The sequence below is a fragment of the Perca fluviatilis genome, chromosome 10 (assembly GCF_010015445.1).
Source record: "Perca fluviatilis chromosome 10, GENO_Pfluv_1.0, whole genome shotgun sequence".
NCBI lineage: Eukaryota > Metazoa > Chordata > Actinopteri > Perciformes > Percidae > Perca > Perca fluviatilis.
The window spans coordinates 19,941,851-19,964,319 of NC_053121.1; the positions used below are offsets into that span (position 1 = coordinate 19,941,851).

The window sequence follows — 22,469 nt, forward strand, 5'->3', positions numbered from 1 at the left end:
GTTAACTCTGACCCGCTTTTTGCAAGAGGCCCCTAGTGTAACTATTATGTCACTCTCCTTATTCACTTGCATTAATTTTAACCATGCATCCTCCAGTGTGTATTTACTAAAATGTGCAATTGAATGGTAATGTACTGAACCAACCCAAACCTCTTCTCAAAATTGTATTTGACCATGTTATCACGAAAGCTATACGCATTGCTTAAATCATTGCATCACAACTTCAGTTACTGTTTTATGGGGTGGGATTTAAATTACTATTTCCTTTCCTTTCACACATGACATATTAAAAATAGCTAACATCCTGCAGCATCTCATACCAAAGCTATGCGGATGATTGATTTTGCCTTAGTGTATTCCACTTCAGGATAGCAACAGCATCTTCATCCATTTGCCCTTTTGTTTGGGGGAGTCACCGGGGAAGCCTTGGTAGCACGGTGAGCCAATCAATAAAAAGCAAAGCGGTTAAATCACTCCTCTTTTGACAAAATCCGTCCAATCAGCGCGTTTTTTCATAGCATGGGCGTTACCATCCCCCCACCCACCCCTTTGACACTGCCCTACCAAAGCTGTGTGGTTGAGCGAAGTGAATGACGTCTCTGCATTTGCGGGCCGCCGACGCAGGGCTGGGTTTCCATTTTCAGAGCGAGTTTCGGGGGGGATCGTCAACATGGAGCCGGAGATGGAGGACAAAACGTTGGAACTGATGGTAAGAGTCGTTTCATTATGGCATCCTGAACATTCGAAGTGTTCAGGATCACTCCGTGTTGGCGGAGCCGCCGAGGCTCGATTCGACGGCAGGAATGGGCTGAAGCGGCTTTTCGGAGAGGTGGAGGAGAAAGGAGGGGGGGGACCAGAAAACAGAGGGAGGGCCTGAAATTATCGATACATTTTGCTAAGAATGCTCCGCACACTAGTCGGATTAATAACCGAGACCTGGACTTCAACATCGGATAAACGTAAAGCATATTTTGTTTTGGATAAAACTGTTGATCAGCGGGGAAATGTAAAGGTTGATGTTCAGTCGTCGGCCGAAGACAGCCGAGGATTCTCGGGGTAGCGTTCACTGCGGTGACGCTGCGCCACTTTAACTGGGCCCTGTCTGGTACTTAGCCAGCCAGCTAACATAGGCTAGAAGGCGATGAACCACGTAAATTTACGGCTATGTTATATTATGTAGTTTATGTTGAGACAACCCACATGATAATAGATATGTGAAGCAGTCAAATATGTTTCATAACACAACGGGATGTTGCTAAAATCGTAACAATGTGCTGGTTCTCCGTTTATATTTCCAAAGTGCGTAGAAGGAAGTGTATTGCTTTTTCATTCACATAACGTTAGCGTTACCACGATTAGCGAGGTAGCAATTAGCTTAATAGCTAGCTAGCTTGCTAGAAATGCTGGGGGTACTTTGACAGCCATTACCATATCAAAACAGTCAATTGACCATGGCGGTAAAAGCTCTTTTGTTAACCAGAAACATGAACTGTCATTATAATATCGCTTTCCTCTATAGGCGGTTAGATTTGGTTTACACGTAACATCGTTTTCTTGTGTAATGAATAGCTAGCTATCTTGGGAAGCTAGCCAGCTAGGCTATGGTTAGCTTCGTAATAGCTAACATTAACATTACCGGGGTCAAAGTGGTCTCAAGGAATACGCCAATAAGATAAAGCACAAACGTGTTTTGTCAATTAACTAACACACTGGTAGGCTTTCCATTCGTTTGGAGGTAACTATATCTGAAATACCGCACAACCCTCTGTTTCTGTAACAAACAAATCATTTGTATTGTCATACTTGCTATTGACATAGAAAGTTAGGCCTAGCATCTTAGGTTGTTTCGTAGATAACGTTACGGGACCGTACGTCTCCTGTGGGACACTGGCTGAGGGAGCAGTTCGGGGGTCCTATCCAAAATTACTACAGATGTTTACAGACCGTGAATAACCATCGTTGAGAGAAATAAGATATCACTAAAGTGCCAAATTGGTAATGGATAAAGCCACTATATTATACACTCGCCAGACTTTAGGAAGGTGTTTAAATGTTTATTACATTTAAACAGCAGTTAAAATCACTTTGAAGACAGACTAATTAATACAATGTAATACTATAGATGCATTGCTTTACAAATCTTCCATTGGTTGTTTCATCTTTATTTTGGTCTCTTAAGTTACAATAAATAAATAGAAAGACTGAAAATAGAAATGTACCCATACTTACTACATAATAAGAATGAATAGAGATTATTAGTATAAAAAGTAACTTATCTGACAAGCCCATACTGCATGTAGCCAATTGACTTAATTGATTTATACATTGTATCTATTGCCTCTCACTGAAGAATGATTACGCATATTAAATTGGAGGAAATATACATTTGTGCAGGGTTTGGGGGCCTTACAGACCTACAAACCATTTTTAATTTTGTGTGGGCTGTGTTTTTGTGCTTATTTTGATTTTATTTATTGTCCCAGTGTTATTCACCACTCATTATAGTGGGGATGACAGAACAGTGGGTGGGGTTTCTGTCAAAAAGAGTGACAATAACTGACAATTACTCCCATTTCCCCTCCCTCTCCTCCACCTATCCCTGCCCAGTTCGTGTCTAATAATGCTTCTGTGTGTATGTTTATCAGTCTGTATCTTGTGTGTGAAAGAGTGTGTTCCTGCGCTCACTGTGCCAATGTGTGTCTAGCTCTAATACTGGTTTTTCCCCTCACTATCCCCCACCTCCTCCCCTGTTCTTCTCTCCTCACCTTTGGTGGTTACACACCCACCTCCTCTCAATTTCAAACTAAACTATTTTTTTTTTTCATAATTTTTATACTTTAACACTTTTTCACACCACCTGTCCTGTTTCTCACCAACTCCTCCCCACTTCCATCCATCTGTCCATTCATTGATCCATCCATTCACTCCTCTCCTTTGGTTTCCTCCTCCCACCTTCCCTTATCAACCCCCCTTCCTCTTTTCCTTTACTTCCCATCTCTGGTCTCGCTCTTCCCTTTCTCTTCCTCCCTCACCCTGTCCACTTCGTTCTCCTCCTCCCGTCCTCCCTTCCTCTCTCTCTTTCACACAGTGCTCTGTGCCTCGCTCTCTCTGGCTGGGCTGCTCCTCGGTGGCTGAGAGTTTGTGTGCACTCAGGTGCCTGCAGAGCATCCCCTCCACCCGGGCTCACAACCAGGTTCTGCCTCTCTCCTCTTAATTCTGCTGTTCCTCCTCCTCTCCCTTCCCTTCTTCCCTTGCCATCTTCTCACCCTTTACTTTTTTTCGCCCCCTCCACATGACTACCATTACCACCTTGGTGCAGACAGCACCCACTCACCCCGTCACCCTCCTACCTCCTCACCTTCCGTTGTCCTTTCCTCCCTGTTGGAAGCACACTGCTCTCAGGTTCTTCACTGGTGCGTCCTCAAACTCTCTGCTTGACACAGAATTGTAGCTTCATAAACTGTGTTTGACTTCCTTATAATCATGTCAAATCACATTTCTTGCATCTAAATTAGGCCCCAGAACACTTAAAAAGTCAAACAGTGATTGTGCCATATAAGGAAAACTGGATTTTTTTTCTTTTTCTTTTTACAATCAGTTTGAATAGTAGACTATTTTTAAGTAATTTGGTGTGAGTAGAGGAAGGATGGAGGGGGTACCAGAGAATAACCCCGCACTAAGGAGTAATGTTTTTTCCCCTTCTACCTGGAGGTGTGAGGGCCGAGGTGGGGGGTCTTCCTTCAAGCTCGTGAGAGGCTACATGCTTGCTTGCCTTTCTGCCTGGCCAAACCTGGTCTGTCTGTTTTTATTTATCCTTGTTTTCTCTTCTTCTGCTCTGCATGGTCATCAACACCAGCAAGCCCATTCTGGCTTCTTGTACTGTCTGCTTTGGTCTTGGTACCTGGCCGTTTGTCTCTTTGTTTGTGTGGTTGTGTTAATGCCAACCACTGATATGTTTTTGGTGGTATTGCTCTCCACATGTAGCAACATCACCAAGTTATATGGATAATTGCACTGAGCAAAACCTGGAACAGCTCTTCAGGGGTTCTGGGTTTTCTTCCGCCTCTGGAGAAGCACTAACAGATAGGCTATTCAAACAAATAGACAGACAGGCCTCTATTCTAGCTTTTTCACCAACATAGCTGTTTTCAAAGACTGACCTTGGCTCAGTCATCACCTACACAGATATGCGATAGCATTGACCCTCTACAAGCTAAAAGGTCTCGTGTGTCTCATTTCACCAAATTAGTTTTAACATATCTGCAAATGGGGAATATACATATATAGAAAAAAAATCTAAACTTATGAGTGAACCTGCAAATAATAGCACTGGTGCAATAGTCCCGTTTTTGTGTGTTTCATATTTAGTTGTGCTGTTTCTGCTCATTTCTGGAGAGTTTGCAGCATATCCTTTTTAAAGAGTCTCCATAGTTTGATGAAAATGTTGATTTTACAGTGTGCATACATGTTGGTTCAAGGTGGTCTCCTGACATCAATCATTGTATCTTTAGTCACTCACAACTAAAACATGAACCCTAAGAGGATAGCAGGACTCCATGTTGGGTTTGTGTGTAAGATTATGATATTGCTGCCTGACTGTCCATGACTCCCAAATAAGTGTATATGCTATAATGAATCTGTTATTTGCCATTTATTTAGAAGTGTTTATATTATTATTATTATTATTATTATTATTATTATTATTATTATTATTATTATTATTATATTTCATGATTTAAGTGTTAAGCGCCAGGCTAAATGGTCAGCCTCTCAGTGTATTACTGTCAAGTGATTTGGGCCGTAACTTTGTTGTTTATAAAATGACTTTAGTCTCTGTAGCTTATTTGCAATGCACTTTGTAAGAGACTTAAGTGGAGGTGTGATGAGATCTTGCGAGATTAAAACTGAAAAAAAGACTGACAGGCTGAGGTTGTAGGGCAGGCAGAGAGAACTTTATTTCTATAGCACCTTTCAGCAACAAGGCAATTTAAAGTGCTTTACGTAGAACATTAAAGAGCAATTAAAAACAGTCATGAAAATAAAGCATTCTAGAATAAAAGTGTAAGGCTAAGAAATACTATTTAAAAAAAAAAAAAAAAAAAAATATTTTGTTAATAGGTTTTAGGGAATGGTTTGGGAGGAGAGGGGGACACAGTATTTATTAGGTCTGAAGAGGTTAGTTATACAGGAGAGAAGCCACCTGAGTTTGTGGCAAAACCTTTCACAGTGCTCATTTTTCGTTTTGTGACTTTCGATTGAATAAAAGAATATTTCATCCTCTAAGTTTTCTTTAAAATACTGTAGTGTTAAAATCTCGTATGTTCTCGTGAACCCAGTATCGTGTCTCGTTTTTTGAGCTGAGTGTCTCGTCACACCCCTAGACTTAAGTCATGATAGCAATGGGTGGGATCTGGTTACCTCCCAGTTATTTGTTTCTATCCTGTCTATATGCTCTAAGAACACTATCTGATTTTAGTTTCATTACAGTCATGCCTGAGCTGCTGCCAGTGACATACCCAAGATGCTGCAGTTTAATTTCCTGTCCAGACTACTTAGCCCAGATCACAGACAAGCAAGCGAATAGATTCCTTTTGTTGCAGTACTCAGTTTTTTTCACTCCATATGTGTGCGTGTGTGTGTGTGTGTGTATGCACGGGTGTCATGATGGTTACCCTTCCTTGGCTGTGTTTGTGGCACTCTTGTGTCCAGCGCTGTCCACACCGCTGTCCTGGCTCTCACAGTGCCTTTAACACAGATGCAAAGAGAATAAAACACTAACCCACACCTTCTTTGTCTTCTTTTTTTTTTTTTTTTTTACAGAACACATCAGGGATGGAGTCACAGAACCTTGTGGACGATTTGTCGCCAAAGAAGAACACATTTTTTTTTTTTTTTTTTTTTTTTTTTTTTTTTTTTGTGTGTTGTGTTCTCTGTGTGTGTGTGTGTGTGTGTGTGTGTGTGTGTGTGTGTGTGTGTGTGTGTGTTTTGGTGTGTGTGTGTGTGTGTGTGTGTGTGTGTGTGTGTGTGTGTGTGTGTGTGTGTGTGTGTGTGTGTGTGTGTGGAGCTTTAACCCCTTAGCAATGAATATTGATGTTTTAACTTGGGTCATTCGGCAACAATAAGCGACTCCTCTTGATCCTCTTCACAGACTTATATCCTCTTAATTCCAGTTCAGACAAAAGATTTGCGATGAGACGAGTTGAAACTTGCAACTACTTGCAATGCACTGGTCTGCAGCGTTCTAAAACCTGCTAGTTCACACCAATGCGACGAGACGGTGTATCCTCTCCATAGCAACATCTCTTTGTACTTCCATTCTAACTTCCAGGTTTTTTGTAGCTGAATATATCATTTGTTGCGTCTAAATATGAATGTGGATAGTGATGCTTGTTACAGTTAATATTCTATTGATGGATCGGCGAAAAACCCATTTTATTTCTGATTCACGGCTTTGGCGCTCCCTCTGTTCAGTCACTCTCTACAGTAGCTTGCTCGACCGTATGTGCTTGTGGCCGCACGTTAAGCCTCCGTCTATCTGCCATTTCAACCAATTAACGGTTTGTAGACATAAACCTAGAAATAAAATGGATTATGGATCATTTATTTCTGCAGTTTGTAGCTGACTTTACAAGCTGACTTCTCTATTGGCTGTTAAAACAGGTGACGTCCCTTACGTTCTAAAACCAGCCTCTGCAATTTGCGACCAGCTGAGTCGCAGGCGAGTCGAGCTGAGACGGGCCAGTTCAGACCGCTGCGAAATTCTAAAACAGTTTCATCTGGTCACAAATCTTTGGTCTAAACTGGGCTTTAGAAGGATGGGGGAAAAAAAAGACTTAAAAGTAATTGAGGGGAAATTGTGTTTGTTACTGTGGTAATCTTTTTCCAAATTTTACAGCTTAGTAATGGTCCTGTTGTGGGGTCCCGCAAGCGTCCGTCAGAGGGGAACTATGAGAAGGAGAAGGAACACTGCATCGCCCTGTTTGACCAGTGGTCGGAGGCCGACCAGGTGGAGTTTGTCGAGCGCCTGATCTCCCGTATGTGCCACTACCAGCACGGCCACATCAACTCCTACCTCAAACCCATGCTGCAGAGGGACTTCATCACTGCGCTGCCAGGTACAACTCCAGATATAAATGCAACGTTTAGTAGCAACCACTCCAGTGTGAGCCCCCGTCTCCCCTGACCGCAGGGTTCTGGGACAGTTAGGAGCACATAAGCAACATTTCATTTTTTACAGATTTCCCTTAAAAATGCTCTGATTTTATTTGCAAAAAATATTATTTTAAAATGATTTAGATTTATGTCCAAAAGTTCTTTTTTGCTACATAAGGACGGTCATTGTAGTTTAGAGTAAATGAGACCTTTTTTTTATATAAGTTTGCACTACAAAAGGTTTTCCTTTTTAAACTTTTTTTTTTTGTCATTTTTTTTATATTTGAAATGAATACCAATAAACAAGGATTACTTTTGAAAATAATGAACCCCAGGTACAGATAAACTGACCAGAGAAAATCATTTTAGTTTTGCAAACACTCACTCAGCCTCTTCTCTTTCGCCCTTTAGCCCAAGGCTTGGATCACATAGCGGAGAACATCCTGTCTTTCCTGGATGCACGCTCGCTGTGTTCGGCAGAGCTGGTGTGTAAAGAGTGGCAGAGGGTCATCTCTGAGGGTATGCTGTGGAAGAAGCTCATTGAGCGCATGGTCCGCACTGACCCGCTCTGGAAAGGCCTGTCTGAGAGACACCAGTGGTAAGAATGGACATAGACCCATTTACACACACATACAGGGTTAGCTATCCTACTTTTGGTTTACATTAAGATCTAAAAATGGCCGACACTCTGGCAGAAATTATGCCATATGAGGATATAGTTAACTATTTGTTTTCAGTGTGCTTGTTAGTCTTCAGTTTTTTGGCATTTAATTTAGGATAAAGGAAAGTAAGAGGAGGAGAAAGTAAGGTTATAATTGGTTGGTCTTGAGTGTCTATTGTAGATGCAAGGAAATCCCAGTGGATACAAAGCAGCTGTCATTCTTACATTTTTTCCCCCCAGGGAGAAATATCTGTTCAAGAACCGCACGTCAGAAGTCCCACCCAACTCCTACTATCACTCCCTTTATCCTAAGATCATCCAAGACATAGAGGTAAGAGACAGTGAAATGGATGTCAGTATTAACTGAATACTTTATGTAGACTTCAGGAATTGACTTCAATAAAAAGAGCAGCTTTCATTATTTCATCAGATTATTTTTTCCCTTTTGTTGTTAAAAATCCCTTTGCTATCTACAGGGAATGTATTATTGTATCTCAAACTCTATAAAACATGAATCGGTTCATATACTATTTAAAAAAAAAAAAAAAAAAATGTATTGAATTAATTTTTTTTCATTGACCTTAAAACAGGTGGGAGAAGTCTAATTTGACTACATATCCCATTGGTTAATCTAATAGTGTTTTTATATATAGCAAATGTATTCACAATTTGCAGCAGCTTTTTTTTTTTTTTGTAACAGGATGGTCTGAAAAAGTTGCTTCACTCACACATAGAAAATGTTGATTACAGCTAATTGTTAATGTTGAGTTAAGTCTTATTCTAATTGTGATAATCTCAAGAACAGATCACATCTTTTACTGTCCCTTCTAATAACAATACATTACATATTTGCCTCCATCTTCTCTTTCTGTTCAACTAAAGTGCTTCTCTTTCTCTATTGTTGCTTTCTGTGTTTGTGTTTCTCATCGTTTTTCCCTCTTTTCTCCAGACTATTGAGGCAAATTGGCGATGTGGCAGACACAACTTGCAGAGGATTCAGTGTCGCTCAGAAAATAGCAAAGGGGTCTACTGTCTTCAGTACGATGACGACAAGATCATCAGTGGCCTTAGGGACAATTCTATCAAGGTACGTGTGTATTAAACATATAGGACAGTCTGTGATTTAGCTTGGCCCACTTTATTGTCTTTACCACTGTGCCTGTCCACACATTGGCTCTTTTTCTAAACGTTCTGGTCCAAAACTGCCTCAGAGATCTGTATAGTTGACATGTTAGCAGGTACTTTGATTTAAAAATTGATAAAAGGCTGTTTGTTTTATTATGTAAGGTATCATGTCCTTATGTTCTAATGTCGAATCACCCCTGTCATCATTGTCTAAGTGGACCGTATATGAACAGGCAATGCACTGACAGCTCCTGGAAACAAAAACTCATTGCCTAGAATTAAAGCTGGTAGCACCTGTTCTGTACAACAGCAAAGCAGCAGAGTGGGAAACCCTGATCAGGACCAGTTGATTGCAAAGTAGTGAGTGAGGTTAGTTGTTATTGCTTCTTTGGCCATTACACCGCATCTTTCCACATTTCCCACACGTTAATGATAACTGCATTCACTGTACAAAATGCAAAATATATCCCCACCCATCTTTTTTGAAGAGCTGAGTAGTCTCAACTAGGGCTGGGCTTTATGGCCAACATCTTCAATCTTGATATAGGTAATGTCTAGAGATATCACAATATAGCATGTTTTCTGGTAATTCAAATAATAAATAGTATATTAAAGGGTAATTTTTTTTTTTTTTTTTTTTTAATATACCTGAACCCTATTTTCCTACATTTTTGTGTCAAAGTGACTGATGGGAACAACAATCTTTGACATTGGTCCAGTATTAAGCAAGACTGCTGCTGTCGGTAGTCAGCGAAACAAGCTACAATGTAAGTTATGGGGCAATTGCGCACCTTCCATTTACATTCACAAAAGTGTTTGTTTTGCCATTGACAGTCTGGTGGGTTTAGCGCTAGTGATCTCAGAGCTGATTCTGGTTAAACAAAAAGGTATTAAATAGGTTAAAAAGGCCTATATCTGTAGGGATCCTTCCCATAATGTTGTCAGACACTTATAATAACATTCTGTCCCGGTCAGTGGCAAAAACAGCACTTCAAGTGAACGAAATTGATAATGCACATTTGCCGTATAGGATTACATTGCAGCATTGCGGCTGCTGCTCGGTGTTCTAGCTTAATACTGGACCAATTTCATAGATTGTTGTTTCCATCAGTTACTTGCACAAGAAAACACTCGATAGCTCTTTCGATACCAAATAGAACATTTCCTAGGGACACAAAGGATAATTCCCTCTTTTTTTCTTTCTTCTTTTTTTTTTAATGAACAACCTGCTGGTACAGAATCAGCTTGTGCCTCCAGTCATGTGGTGGTTTATGGCTGAAGGAAATGCAGTAACAGGCTGAGCAATTTTATCAATTCTGCGATATAAATCAATATTCTTTTCCCCAAGAAAGTATCGATTTTTAAGCCGCGAGTATCGATACATAAGTCCCATTCAAATCCCCCGTGTTTACCCCCGTTCGCGTTGCAGGAAGAGCGATTTGGTCAGCCAGCGGCTAGTGTCGCTGTAGAGCAGCCAACGTCAACTGGCGGCCCGCCGCCAAAGCTTTTAGTCTGGCCCGCAGAATAATCATGAATTCACAAAATGTAAAGAGGAAAAAATGTGTTCTGTAAATAGGCTACAATTAAACCTTTGTGAGTAGAAAGTCAATACTTCTCAATGCACTCACCTGTGTAGACCGGCATAAACATGTAGAAAGCGATATTTCAATCTGCTCAGTCCACCGCGCTGTTTTACGCAAACACAGCTCTACTCTGCAAATAGCGAATTTTTACAAACAAGCTAAAACAAAAGCTGTCTGATTGTAGTCTAACTGTCTATCTTAGGTTGCCGGGAATCTGGAAATTTTGACAAATTCTTGTAAACCTCACTGTTGGCTGAACAAACAAACTCTCCGCTAGAGCGGACAATCTGGAGCTACTTAATATGCACGTGAATGACGCGATCGTTATGTTCGAGTGATGATGATGATGATGGTTGTGTTATTTTGCAACAACATCGTTTCCTCCGGCCGGCAGATTGCTTAGAAAAATTCTGAAAAAAATGTAGTTGATGATCCCTGCTGTAGACTCTCTGTCCAGTCAGAGACCTATATTGTGTAATTGATGTTTTTAGTTTTCAGTTCAATTAATTACATCCAAGTAAATGGAACACTCACAAGATGTCACCAAAATCACTCTGTCCCCTTTAAATCTTTCAGAAAATGATGTAAGTGTATCGAATTATATTGAATCGTATCGTTGGCTGAATATAGTACCGTGAGCTGAATATCGTGCATCGTATCGTGAGATTAGTGTATCGCTACAGCCCTAAGTAACAGCCATGTCTTGAGGACCAGTTGATTTTAATCTGTGCAGCCTTGGGTTGAAAATCTGAATATAGATCTGTTTTGTTTTTTTAATAGCGTCGATACTTTCGATACTATCAAATGTTCAATTAACAAAGATTGTAACTTTTTAAACATGCGGTATCGAATATTGAATCGAGCATCGAAGTAACAATACTTTTACTGCAAAATAAACATGACATGCAAGAATCAGAAAATAAAGCGTCGCCCAAATCACATAAATATTGCTGTAACGCAGTTAGGCCATTTGTATATAATGTTGACGATATAGATCGTCATATCACCCAGCTCTAGTCTCAACCTCGTCTTTGATCAGCATTACCCGGCCCGCACACTGCAGCAATCGTTACGGCGTCTCCTCTATTTCTTCCGCGAGCAAACCTGTCAAGCCAGGCACATTATCACATCCAGCAAGGCCACAGTGTAGCTGGATACTTTAAAAAAATAAATAAATAAAACACCCAAGTTTATGGTGATTTTTGGCTGTCTTGACTTCTCAGCTGTGTCTACATGGATCAGGAACACGGAGAGAGAGATCGACATACACGCACACACGCACGCACGCACAGATGTTCTGAAGAGTGGAGAGGAGAAGGCTTTGTGTCCGGAGCGGTAAAATGCGCGGCTGTTGTGAACAGCCAGGCGCGCAATCAGTCCCAACTCTACGCTTCATGGCACTTCACCGGTGTTAGAGCCTGAGTCACATTTCAGTTTGTTTGAAAAATTCTACTGCAAATAAAAAGCGGTTTACACTCTTTAAGCAGCAACTGCAAATCCCATTCATTTTGTTTTCTCTTAATGTTAACATAGCTTACTACGTACTTTAGCTAGATAGAATATAGAAGTCATTAACATTGATCTAGGCCTTCCCCCTAGATCAAAACCTTTAAATCATTAGTCACCCCTCAATCGACTGAGATTCTTCAAGTCGTTTTTTTTTTGTCAGTCAGTGTGCAGCTACTTATGTGCAAAGTTAGCGCTCCTCGCTGTAACGCTACTCTCCGGGGTAAAATCGGGGTTGAAGATGTCACCGATGGATACAGGCAGCTGGTGAGCCTGACTGACAGCTGCCGGCAGGAAGAGAGCCTTTGCCTGGTCAGGCTCCAAGATGATGTTATATTCTGCCTTCTGCTTAGTAGTGAATTTACAGCTCACAGCAACTTAATACGATATAGTATCTGACTTTTGTTTGATATCTAGTTTTTGCAAAAATGTTGTGGCATAGCTGGCATAGTGTAAGCTATTTTATTGCATTTCTCTTCACGAAATGCTCGGAGTGAATTTAAGTTGGGCTTTTCTTGGTTCACACTGGTTCAGATTACGGAGAATGCGTGTTTTTATTTTATTACACTTACCTTGGCTACAGTAGTTAGGGCTATCTTGGCTTTGTGGTTGTTTTCTGCCTACCTGGGTTTGTGTATTCAATTTATGAATCAAATATTTTCTTCTGGCTCAGTATGGCTTATCATCTTATTGTCTATGGCGCTGAGCTAATCCAGCAGACACTGAGACAGAACACAAGTGAATATAGGATAAAAGGGCTCAGCTCCAAACATGTTGTGTGTTCCACTTATCTAACTGGCCTGGGAGAGGAGGAGGAGGAGGAGGAGGAGGAGGAGGAGAAGAAGATGAAGAGCAGGGGAGGATGGAGGCAGGAGAAGAGTGGATTTGTTGTCTTATTGTTCTGGAGGAGGCTAAAGCACACCCAGGGAAAAGCTGAATGGCTCTTACGTACACATGTAGAGCATGGCACAGCAGTGGGGAAATGGGCCATGAACACTGATGTGAGAATAGGCCATTCTTAGCATGAGCCAAATCTGCAACCTTTTTAAAAAAACAACAAAAAAAAACCCACTTATTTCTCCTCTTTCTCTGTGTCCTTCTCTATCTTCCTCGGCTTCACTTGTCTTTCTCCTGTCTCTTCCTACTCCTGTCCTTTCTCCTGATAGATCTGGGATAAGCAGTCTCTGGAGTGTCTGAAGATACTGACTGGTCACACAGGATCAGTGTTGTGTCTGCAGTATGATGAGAGGGTCATCGTCACCGGGTCTTCTGACTCAACTGTCAGGTACAACACACTTCTTGTTACAGAAGGAACACCCTGGATTTTGGAGAAGACCAGCGAGTAGTGTCGGCAAGATAAAAAAATATTTAAATTAAGTTGCACTGTTACTCCATGTTAATCAGGCTGGATGTTTGGATAACTTACGATTTACTGCCCAACTATGCTTTGGTCAAATGTCAATTATTTAGCTATATTATATATCTTTTTGTCTTTATTAACCTATTTTTAGTTTAATAAAACATCCTTGGTTAATTTTTGCAACATAATGAGATAAATAGTAAATGGGCAATAATAGATACCAGATTTATGAAATGTAATACTATGCTAAAATCTGTAACAGTCAGGTTATAAGTCAAAACTAGCTGCTAACAGCTTCTCTATATTTCTTGAATTGATTACTCACTTAGGCTGTAAATACAAGTTGACACCAACATCAGTGTTGAAGGCGTTGGTGCCACAAGTACACGAGACGGTTTTTATAAACTAGAGCTTGGGCGTGCTACACAAAGATATACTTGTTGTCTTCGCGTCAACCTTGAAAAAAACTTCTCCAACGCCAAAGTTTTTTTTTTTGCTTTTTCCAACGTTTTAAATTGTAAAATTTTTCTTCTACACATTTTTAGCGCTTAGTTCTACGTCCCATATTTTCTGATATAAAACAAAAATTGAAAACGGGTCAATTTGACCCGAAGTCAACACAAGGGTTAAATAATACCAATTCATACACATTGGTAATAAAATAAATGGCTAACTTTAACTGTAAATAAGAACTGATTTTAGCCAAAAGCTGCATTCCTGCTCTTAGTGAATAGACTGACTGACTTTTTCTGACTTTTAAAGTAGCTAAAGTCTTTCACTAATCAACTTTCAGTGGTTACAGCCAAAGGAGAGCAATCGGGCTCCATAGCCACTAATTCTATTTAAATACATTCATCCCAACAATTGTACAAATGTGCAGCTTTAGCTATAGTTTGGCTAATAAATTGAACATGCAGCATCTCTTTACTTGAGCAATTAACATGGCGGTTACTTTTTAGCATTTTACAACTATTGGATGATATGTTATGTAGGGCTGCAGCTATTGATTTTTTTTTAGTAATCGGGTATTCTACCGATTTATTCCATCGTGTAATCGGATAAGAAATACTTTAGTTTTATTGAAGAGCAATAATATACAATAGTTTGGTTTAATTTTTGGAAAAAGCTACATTTTTATTGCCTACATTGCTTACAATATCATCTCTCAAAATTCAAAAGTGCATTTAAGTGCCATATTACATTGTTTGTTTTTTCTTGTGTTTTCTGAAATGCAATAACAACCTCAAACTAAGGCATACATTAAACATACATAAACATTACCTTAAGTTGTGCAACTTAACTTTCAGAACTACAAGTTTCAACCTGAGACTGATCTGTATATACAGTAGGCCTAGATGTAAATATTAGTTATACTCAACCTATTTTCATTTATATATTTGATTACAATGCTACACAGCTCTGTTACACTTACGCTAGTAGATCGTTGATCAGCTGTTTCTCCGTGAAGACAGAGAGCGAGAGAAAATGGTGCGCAACAATCAGCTGTCTTTACGGCCCTTTAGATCAAATTGTGGTCACCACTAGCTACGTATTTTCTTGTCTTTGATTTTGGTAGTTGATGTGTTTGGTGTAGTTTCATCGTCCATACGACTCTGTGATTTACTTTTGTCGTGTCCGCGTCGTGGAATGGAGGATTAAGTTCGACTCGTTTTCTGTTGACATGCTGAAGCATTGACGTCGAGCTATTATTGTTCTAGTAGTTTTCGTTTGAATTACGTTTGAACTGATTCCAAACTTTGGACACTTTCTGTCGTTTTCTCCAGCCTGTCTCTTCTCTTAGCCCCTTGCGCTCTTCCTTCATTTTGTAATCTGTCTTCGTGGCACGTGTGGCCAGCAGCGTCAGCCCGCTGTGCCGAAACACCGGGAGCAGTACAACGTTGGTAACATTGATTAAACGAAGCTTCGAGGCAAATCATTTTTGCATCGAGGATTTTTAGTAATCAAATTATTCGAGTTACTCGAGGAATCGTTTCAGCCCTAATGTTATGCAGTATTGTTGTTTATATGACAGAATAATCACTTGGCTGAAATATGTACTTTTAGAAGCTATGATTACACTTGTAATGGGTATGATTGATATATTTTAATAAGATTGATCATGCTTAAGATGCTATTCAGTAGGTTTTATTTTGATTTGGTCAGTTTGTTCAGTCAAGTGGAGTGCATCTGTTGAATATAATGACTAGTTCATCCACAGAGCAAAATGTACAAAACTACATACTGTACCGTTTTGAATGAGGAGACGTGTTTTCTTATCACCTGAAACGGTGGCTGTGTTTTATCGCTTCAAAGCCTTATACAAATATCTGATGCAAAATACACCTCTGCTATGTAATGTAGAGCAAGCTGCTCATTATTGCGAATTAGAAGTTCAATTTGCAATAATGACCCGCTTGCTCTACATTATCCCGCTTATTACATGGCTACATACTGAAGAAATCAATCATTTGACACAAAATATTGATTTAAAAATTATTTTACTAATATAAAAATGGTCCTCAAGAGTCTATGATTAGAACTACGTCCAACAACGGTCTGCTATTCAGAAATAACACACCGTAGAATGCCGTAATCGAACAATCACAATGGAGTATTCAACAAACCCGGTTAATTAAAACGCAGGTTAAGTGCAATTGATTTTAATTATAAATTAATATTAAATGTTGAAAATTGTATTGATTAATAATATAAAATGTGCGTTCCTAACCATATTGCACCAAGATTGTTATGCCCTGCCATGCTCAAAGTATGGTACTATTGCTGTACACCTATGGTGCTTTACCACTGCTAGTACCAGCTCTGCTCGGCCGCAGTGCCCTGTCCTCCATTTACTATTGCAGATTTAGTACCGCATCATGTGTGAGGCGAGCGTGGCTGGTTGTCATAGCAACGCCGCAGGAAACTGCCGTCGCCTAACGCAACGCACTGAACGTCGAAGGTGTGTTGTTTTTGAGTCTCGGCATGTGGCTGTTGCCACAGTCAGAAGACACATTTTGTTTTTAAAAAAAACGCCGCTGTCTAAACTATTTATAAACGGCGGGTTTGTTCAGGACACCCCCGTCTGTCGCTAGCAATGATGACGCAGTGATTAGTGACGGTTTTCACTTCACCTTTTGGTATCGCCTCAACTCGCAGTCGCTTGGAACCTCGACGGAGGTGATAACTAAAAAAAGTACCTGTTGGCAGGTACCGGGGACTTTTTTTTGTTTTGTTTTTTCATAATGGAAAAGAGTCGAGGCGAGTCAAGCAGGTACCATGTAATGGAAAAAAGCCACTGTCTATCATTTCACGTAACTGTATGCTTATAATCCGCCCAGTCATGACCAAAATACCTACTGCTGTCCCCAGTTTACGATTAGTTCCCACCCAACCTACAGCTGCTGCGCAGTCTGGCAAAGGAAATATGAATTATGCCATTTTATGAGTTAGATTTACTATCGTTACTAGAGGTGTGTGTGTGTGTGTGTGTGTGTGTGTGTGTGTGTGTGTGTGTGTGTGTGTGTGTGTGTGTGTGTGTGTGTGTGTGTGTGTGTGTGTGTGTGTGTGTGTGTGTGTTGTGTGTGTGTGTCGCGTGTGTATGCGGTGTGCGCGTGTGTGCGCGTGTGTGTGTGTCGCGTGTGTGTTATGCGTGTGTGTGTGTAATGCGTGCGTGTGTGTGCGTTCGGTATTTTGCGTCTTGGCTACTGCACACAGAAGCTCAACATTAACTCTTATTACTTCACACTTCAGCCGTACTTGTTGTGCGGTATCCAAGGAAAATGTGACTTCACTTCCTTAGCAACAGCTTGACAGGCACTTTGTTTGGTAGGTTTGGTTGTCAGCTTTTCCAGTGTGTTCTGCGTTTGACTCTAAATACCCAGCGGTGCAGTTCAGTAACTTGTTCTTCACAGCCGCCCCTCTCGTGTGTGTGTGTGTGTGTGTGTGTGTGCGTGCATTTCATACAGTAGTCGTGAACTCTGAGTTACTCTCCATTGTAAAACTAATAAACATACATCTGTCTCCATTGTTTCCCCTTTTCCTTCTCTCCCATTACATTAATTTTCCATTCTTCATCTTCAACCTTCTTTTCTTTGATTTTGACCACTCTTTCCGCTGCCATCTCATTTTTCTTTCCTACTCACCCCTTCCTCCTATCATTTTCAACTTTTCTCACCCCTTTGTCATTTGTTCCCTTTGTCTCGCACCCCTCCCCTCTCATTCTCACATGCCCATTTTCCTTTCCTGCCTTTTCTTTTCCTCTGTGTCACCTTTGCCCTTATCATTTGGCCACCATCTCATCTCTCCCTACTTCTATTTTCTCTTCCTCCATCCTCTGTAGGGTGTGGGAGGTTACGACGGGTGAGGTACTGAACACACTGATCCACCACAACGAGGCAGTTCTTCACCTGCGTTTCGCCAATGGCCTGATGGTCACCTGCTCCAAGGACCGTTCAATTGCCGTCTGGGACATGGCCTCGCCTACTGACATCAGCCTACGTCGTGTCCTTGTGGGACACCGGGCTGCTGTCAACGTGGTCGATTTTGACGACAAGTACATCGTGTCCGCCTCAGGGGACCGCACCATCAAGGTAACGAGAGACGAAGAGGTGGTTTCTGGGGAAGCATTTTTCTTATTGTTGCTGCAGGCTAGCGTTTTATGAAATGTTAATTGTATAGCAAAAGTTTGGAGCACACGCAAGGATTTCCTTTATGGTAGTTGAACAGACTAGACTGTGAATTATAAGGGCTAAGACATTTTAAATGAAACTAGAAATGTCAGACTTCATAGTGGATGTTTTTGGTTAGCTGTACGCATCTGAATAAATCCAGGCTGTTTCACCAAGCCTTTTGTGTTGCTTCCCCCCCCTGTAGGTATGGAGCACCAGCACCTGTGAGTTTGTGCGCACTCTAAATGGTCATAAGAGGGGCATTGCCTGTCTACAGTACAGAGATCGTCTGGTGGTCAGTGGCTCATCTGACAACACAATCCGGTACGTGTGTAAGATTAAAGATGTATATGGTTTGTGTATTATGTAGATTTTATATTCAATGTACATTGTTAAAATCGCATCAAGCCAAACTGTTTGACAATTTTCTAAATGTACTAAGAAGATTTGACAGTTTAGTTAACATACAAGTATGACCAGTCGGTCAAAAACACTTTGTCTGATAAAATTGAATTAAGCAGTAATAACCCTGTACTCGGATGTCATTGTTTCAAAACATACTGCAGTGTGTGTTGTCTCATGTGTTTACTAAGGCTTCTCTTTCTCCAGGTTATGGGACATTGAGTGCGGGGCATGTTTGCGAGTGCTGGAAGGTCACGAGGAGCTGGTGCGCTGCATTCGCTTCGACAACAAAAGGATTGTCAGCGGCGCCTACGACGGGTCAGTCTCACACACACACACACACACACTCACACACACACACACACAGCTTTGGCACAAAGGCGCTTTTTGTTTCTGACATTGTGTCGTCTCATGTTTCTCTCTGCAGCAAGATCAAGGTGTGGGACCTGCAGGCAGCCCTGGACCCACGAGCCCCCGCCAGCACATTATGTCTGCGCACTCTAGTGGTGAGACCTTTTGATTTACAGGTCTAACAATTGAAACATGAATGACTGACTGATGGATCTTATGCACAAGTGTCTTAACCTGCAGTTTATTTAAAGCATTCTAGATGTAAAAAATCTCTACTCAAACTCCTACCTTCTTTCTCACAACACAAAACATTTATTTTTAATTTTTCACAATTGTTCATCACTGATCAAAGGACTACTCATTTGCTAATGTTGGGTAAAATTGGCTAAAATGAATGCTTTCAATAGTCCTGCAGTAAACCCTACTATTTACAATGAATATAATGTTTACTTTTTAGTTGAAACTGTTTGAGTTTGGGATTTAAAGTTTCTTATCACTGGTCATGTGCTGTTGAATTATACGGTATTGTACTGAAAGGTGTTTCCAGTGTTTACCTCTACCCTCATTGATCTAAATGGGGTGGACAAAATATTGAAAACACCTCCATATATGGTATCTGAGGTTGGACTGCGAAGGTGGTTTCAAAATGTACTCTCATATAAATCTGTGGGTGAAGTCCAGCGTTTCCCCACCTTAAATACTTTATTTGTGATGTCTTGGAATGGGATGTGGTGCTGCAAACAGCACTGAACGTTGAGAGTCGGCTGCAAAACGGTTAGCTGCTAATATGAAATGTAACAATCTACGACCCTGGTCGCTCAACCTGCAACCGATGCATGCAATTCGTTGGTGACGTCACACGTGTCCATGTTTTTTAAGAGTCCATTGTCTGCCTCTATGCGTAGCATGTTAATATAATCTCTTTATTCATTGTGTTTTCAGGAACACTCTGGCCGCGTGTTCCGTCTCCAGTTCGATGAGTTCCAGATCATCAGCAGTTCTCACGACGACACCATTCTGATCTGGGACTTCCTCAATGTCTCGACCAATGGCCAGTCAGAGGGACGGTCTCCCTCCCGCACCTACACCTACATTTCTAGATAGCAGGTACAAATACACACACACATTCACACTTGGCTGATGAGACCTTTCTGTAAAAATGTTTTGTCCTGCATCACACATGAGGTTCTGTATGTGTGCATAGTTGGAGAATCATATTCATTCATTATGCTTATGCTTGTTGAGCAGATCCAAATGTGATTGCAGACTCTTTTCTACCCACCCCCCACCCCCCAGGTGGTGCCATCCAAAGGGTACGGTACCCTTTCTTGGAGGAGCCCAGGGCTGATTGGCTGATGGATAATGGGTGCGTCCATCATGGAAAGGAGCCCATCTCTTCTCTTTCCTCCTCGTCATCTCTCTGTCCACCTCCCACCCTGCCCCCGCCACCTCCACCTCCCTGCCCGTTCTGACAGACTCTTGAGCTTGTGCCCATTGCCTGCCAGTACTGTGACATGCACACACAGACATGCACACACAGGTCAACACTGATGAGGACTCCCTACTACAGAACCAACACAACTCCCAAGAAGTTCACCTTCTACTACTAATTTATGTTTTGTAAAGTACACTAATGGCAGTATTAATCTTATATAAGTCACAAGCTCCCTATTTGTCCCCTTGATACAAACTTAAAGCAGCTTCTGCACCTCAGTTTTCAACCCCAGGTTTCCACAGATATGGAACCACTTATAGATATATATTTATACATATATTTCTCACACACACACACGCACACCCACACCCACACACACAATGGCACAGTTGGACAGAGGATGACCAGAGCTGTGATGCGGGAGACAGAGACTCTTTACTCAGCTCTAGAAAAGGAGGGAAGGATGGGAGATGGAGGGAGTGAACGAGGGGGAAATGTGTCGGGGACCGCTTCCCTGCTCCCTCTCACTCCCTCACACTCCTCCCTGTCTCTCTCTCTCCACCCCCTTCGCCTCCCCCCCTCCCCCCCTAACCCCCAGAGATGCACACTCACTTGGAATATGGGGGCGCGCACACACTCAAGTTTGCGTGAGTGTGTGTTTGTGTATGTGGACTTGTGAAACGGCAGAACAGAGCAGAAGCGTCAAACAGACAGACATGCATGTGAGGTTGCCTTGGATACAGCATCCCGGTACACCTCTGCTTTTTTTTTTTCTCTTTAACTCTTACTTTCTTACTGTTTTTTATTACTGTTATTTTCTCATTTTATTTGAGTATTTGGTTCTTAGTACAAAAATCATACTAAGCGTAGTCCTCTTTCTATTTCCCTCTCTTACTGTCTTTTCCTCATTCTTTCGTCTAACTTCAACCCTTTTTCATCTGTCCCTTTCACTCCATCTTTCTCTCCCCCAATCATCAACGTGCTTGCTTTGGTTATGAGAGAAGCTGGAACTCAAGAGCTCAAATTTAGCTGTAAACGGAGTTGTCTTGTCAAAAATTGTGTTGTATATTAAAAATGATTTTTTAAAGAAGAAAATGACCTTATTGTGAATAAAGTACTTGACAGTGGTGGAGTGTTGAGCCAACTGTAACATGAATGAGTGTCTAATTGTCTGTCTGTTCCTGTCTGTGTGCATGTGTGGGCGGATTTGTGCTATGCTGCCTCTCTATCTGACATGTAGATACCACACTCGGTAGTCTTTCAGTTTGTTCCTTTTTGTACGTGTTTTGTGTCCTTTTGGAGGAACCAGTCAGTGGCTCGGTGTCCTAAAGACAAATAATTTAGATGTTTATTTGTAATGTGTGGAAGTCATGTTTTTATTTTTCTGAAAACAAAATAAGCCTACATAACATCCAGTTACTAGATTTTTCTGGAGATCACAGCATCTTGTGGTCTACCTTTTCTCAGTTGACCAACTCAACAGACAGCAACTCTACTGAACAAACTCCATCTGCTGGGGAGGACAAAGGTGGAAGGTTGAAAGATTGGTGGAAAAAAAAACTACTAAAAGTGGACCTTGAGCAAAGATTATTTTATGTTTTTTGGTTCAAACTGTTTCAAAGGTCAAGAAAGAACGCTCACGCTCCACTTAAAACGGAGTGCGTTTGCGTGTAAACCCACTCCTTTTAAGTCGGGCACTACTATCCCAGTTTTGAGTCTCATCCTGGTTTTAATCTTGGATGTTTACATGGAACATGCAAAACCTGGCTATCCATATCTCTGTATACAAGATTCTAACAGTATCCAGGTTTTTGATCATCTGTGTACAGTTGTTATTTATCACCATCTCAGCCATCATGTACGACATACAAAACATTCATCACATCACCAGGATACATGCTCACTGATTTCTGAGGTCAGCAAATAACTCATGGAATGTGATGTCATAAAGGTTTAATACTGCATCAGTGAAAATTCTCAAAATGAAACTCCATACACAAACTTGCTGTAGCTGGCTGCAGCTAAATGTAAGGGATCTTCTATGGGTGAGAAGTATAATGTAAGCCTCTTGTGTCAACTGTAGAGTTAATGTGGATAGCAGCAGTAGTTTTAAATCACGTATGTTCCATCACGCGCATATATAAGTAGAAGCACACCATTTTTTAAATGTGTGCACGAATCAAAGTTGACCTCAACATTCTCGAGCTGTTTATAATTCCCCTTTTTT

General features: G+C 41.0%; 1 protein-coding gene and 1 long non-coding RNA gene across 2 annotated transcripts; both read left to right on the forward strand.

Moving 5' to 3' along the window:
* The first annotated feature begins 558 nt into the window (after positions 1–558).
* fbxw11a (F-box and WD repeat domain containing 11a) lies at positions 559–21,398 on the forward strand. Its single transcript, XM_039813360.1, has 14 exons — positions 559–709; positions 3,089–3,193; positions 5,821–5,886; positions 6,893–7,115; positions 7,564–7,750; positions 8,054–8,144; positions 8,763–8,900; positions 13,194–13,312; positions 17,727–17,976; positions 18,260–18,378; positions 18,664–18,774; positions 18,884–18,962; positions 19,750–19,914; positions 20,104–21,398. Exons 1-13 carry the CDS (start codon positions 671–673, stop codon positions 19,909–19,911), a joined length of 1,689 nt encoding a protein of 562 aa, XP_039669294.1. The 5' UTR covers positions 559–670; the 3' UTR covers positions 19,912–19,914; positions 20,104–21,398.
* On the forward strand, positions 8,907–13,113 carry LOC120566743. The gene is made up of 2 exons (XR_005640458.1): positions 8,907–9,307; positions 11,745–13,113. It is a non-coding gene; the product is annotated as an uncharacterized LOC120566743 (long non-coding RNA).
* Positions 21,399–22,469: the final 1,071 nt, after the last annotated feature.

Coding starts and splice junctions, on each gene's coding strand:
- fbxw11a (XM_039813360.1), top strand. CDS start 671: ATGGAGCCGGAGATGGAGGACAAAACGTTGGAACTGATG. Junction 710..3,088: donor ACAAAACGTTGGAACTGATG/GTAAGAGTCGTT, acceptor TCTTTCACACAG/TGCTCTGTGCCTCGCTCTCT. Junction 7,751..8,053: donor CTGTCTGAGAGACACCAGTG/GTAAGAATGGAC, acceptor TTTTCCCCCCAG/GGAGAAATATCTGTTCAAGA.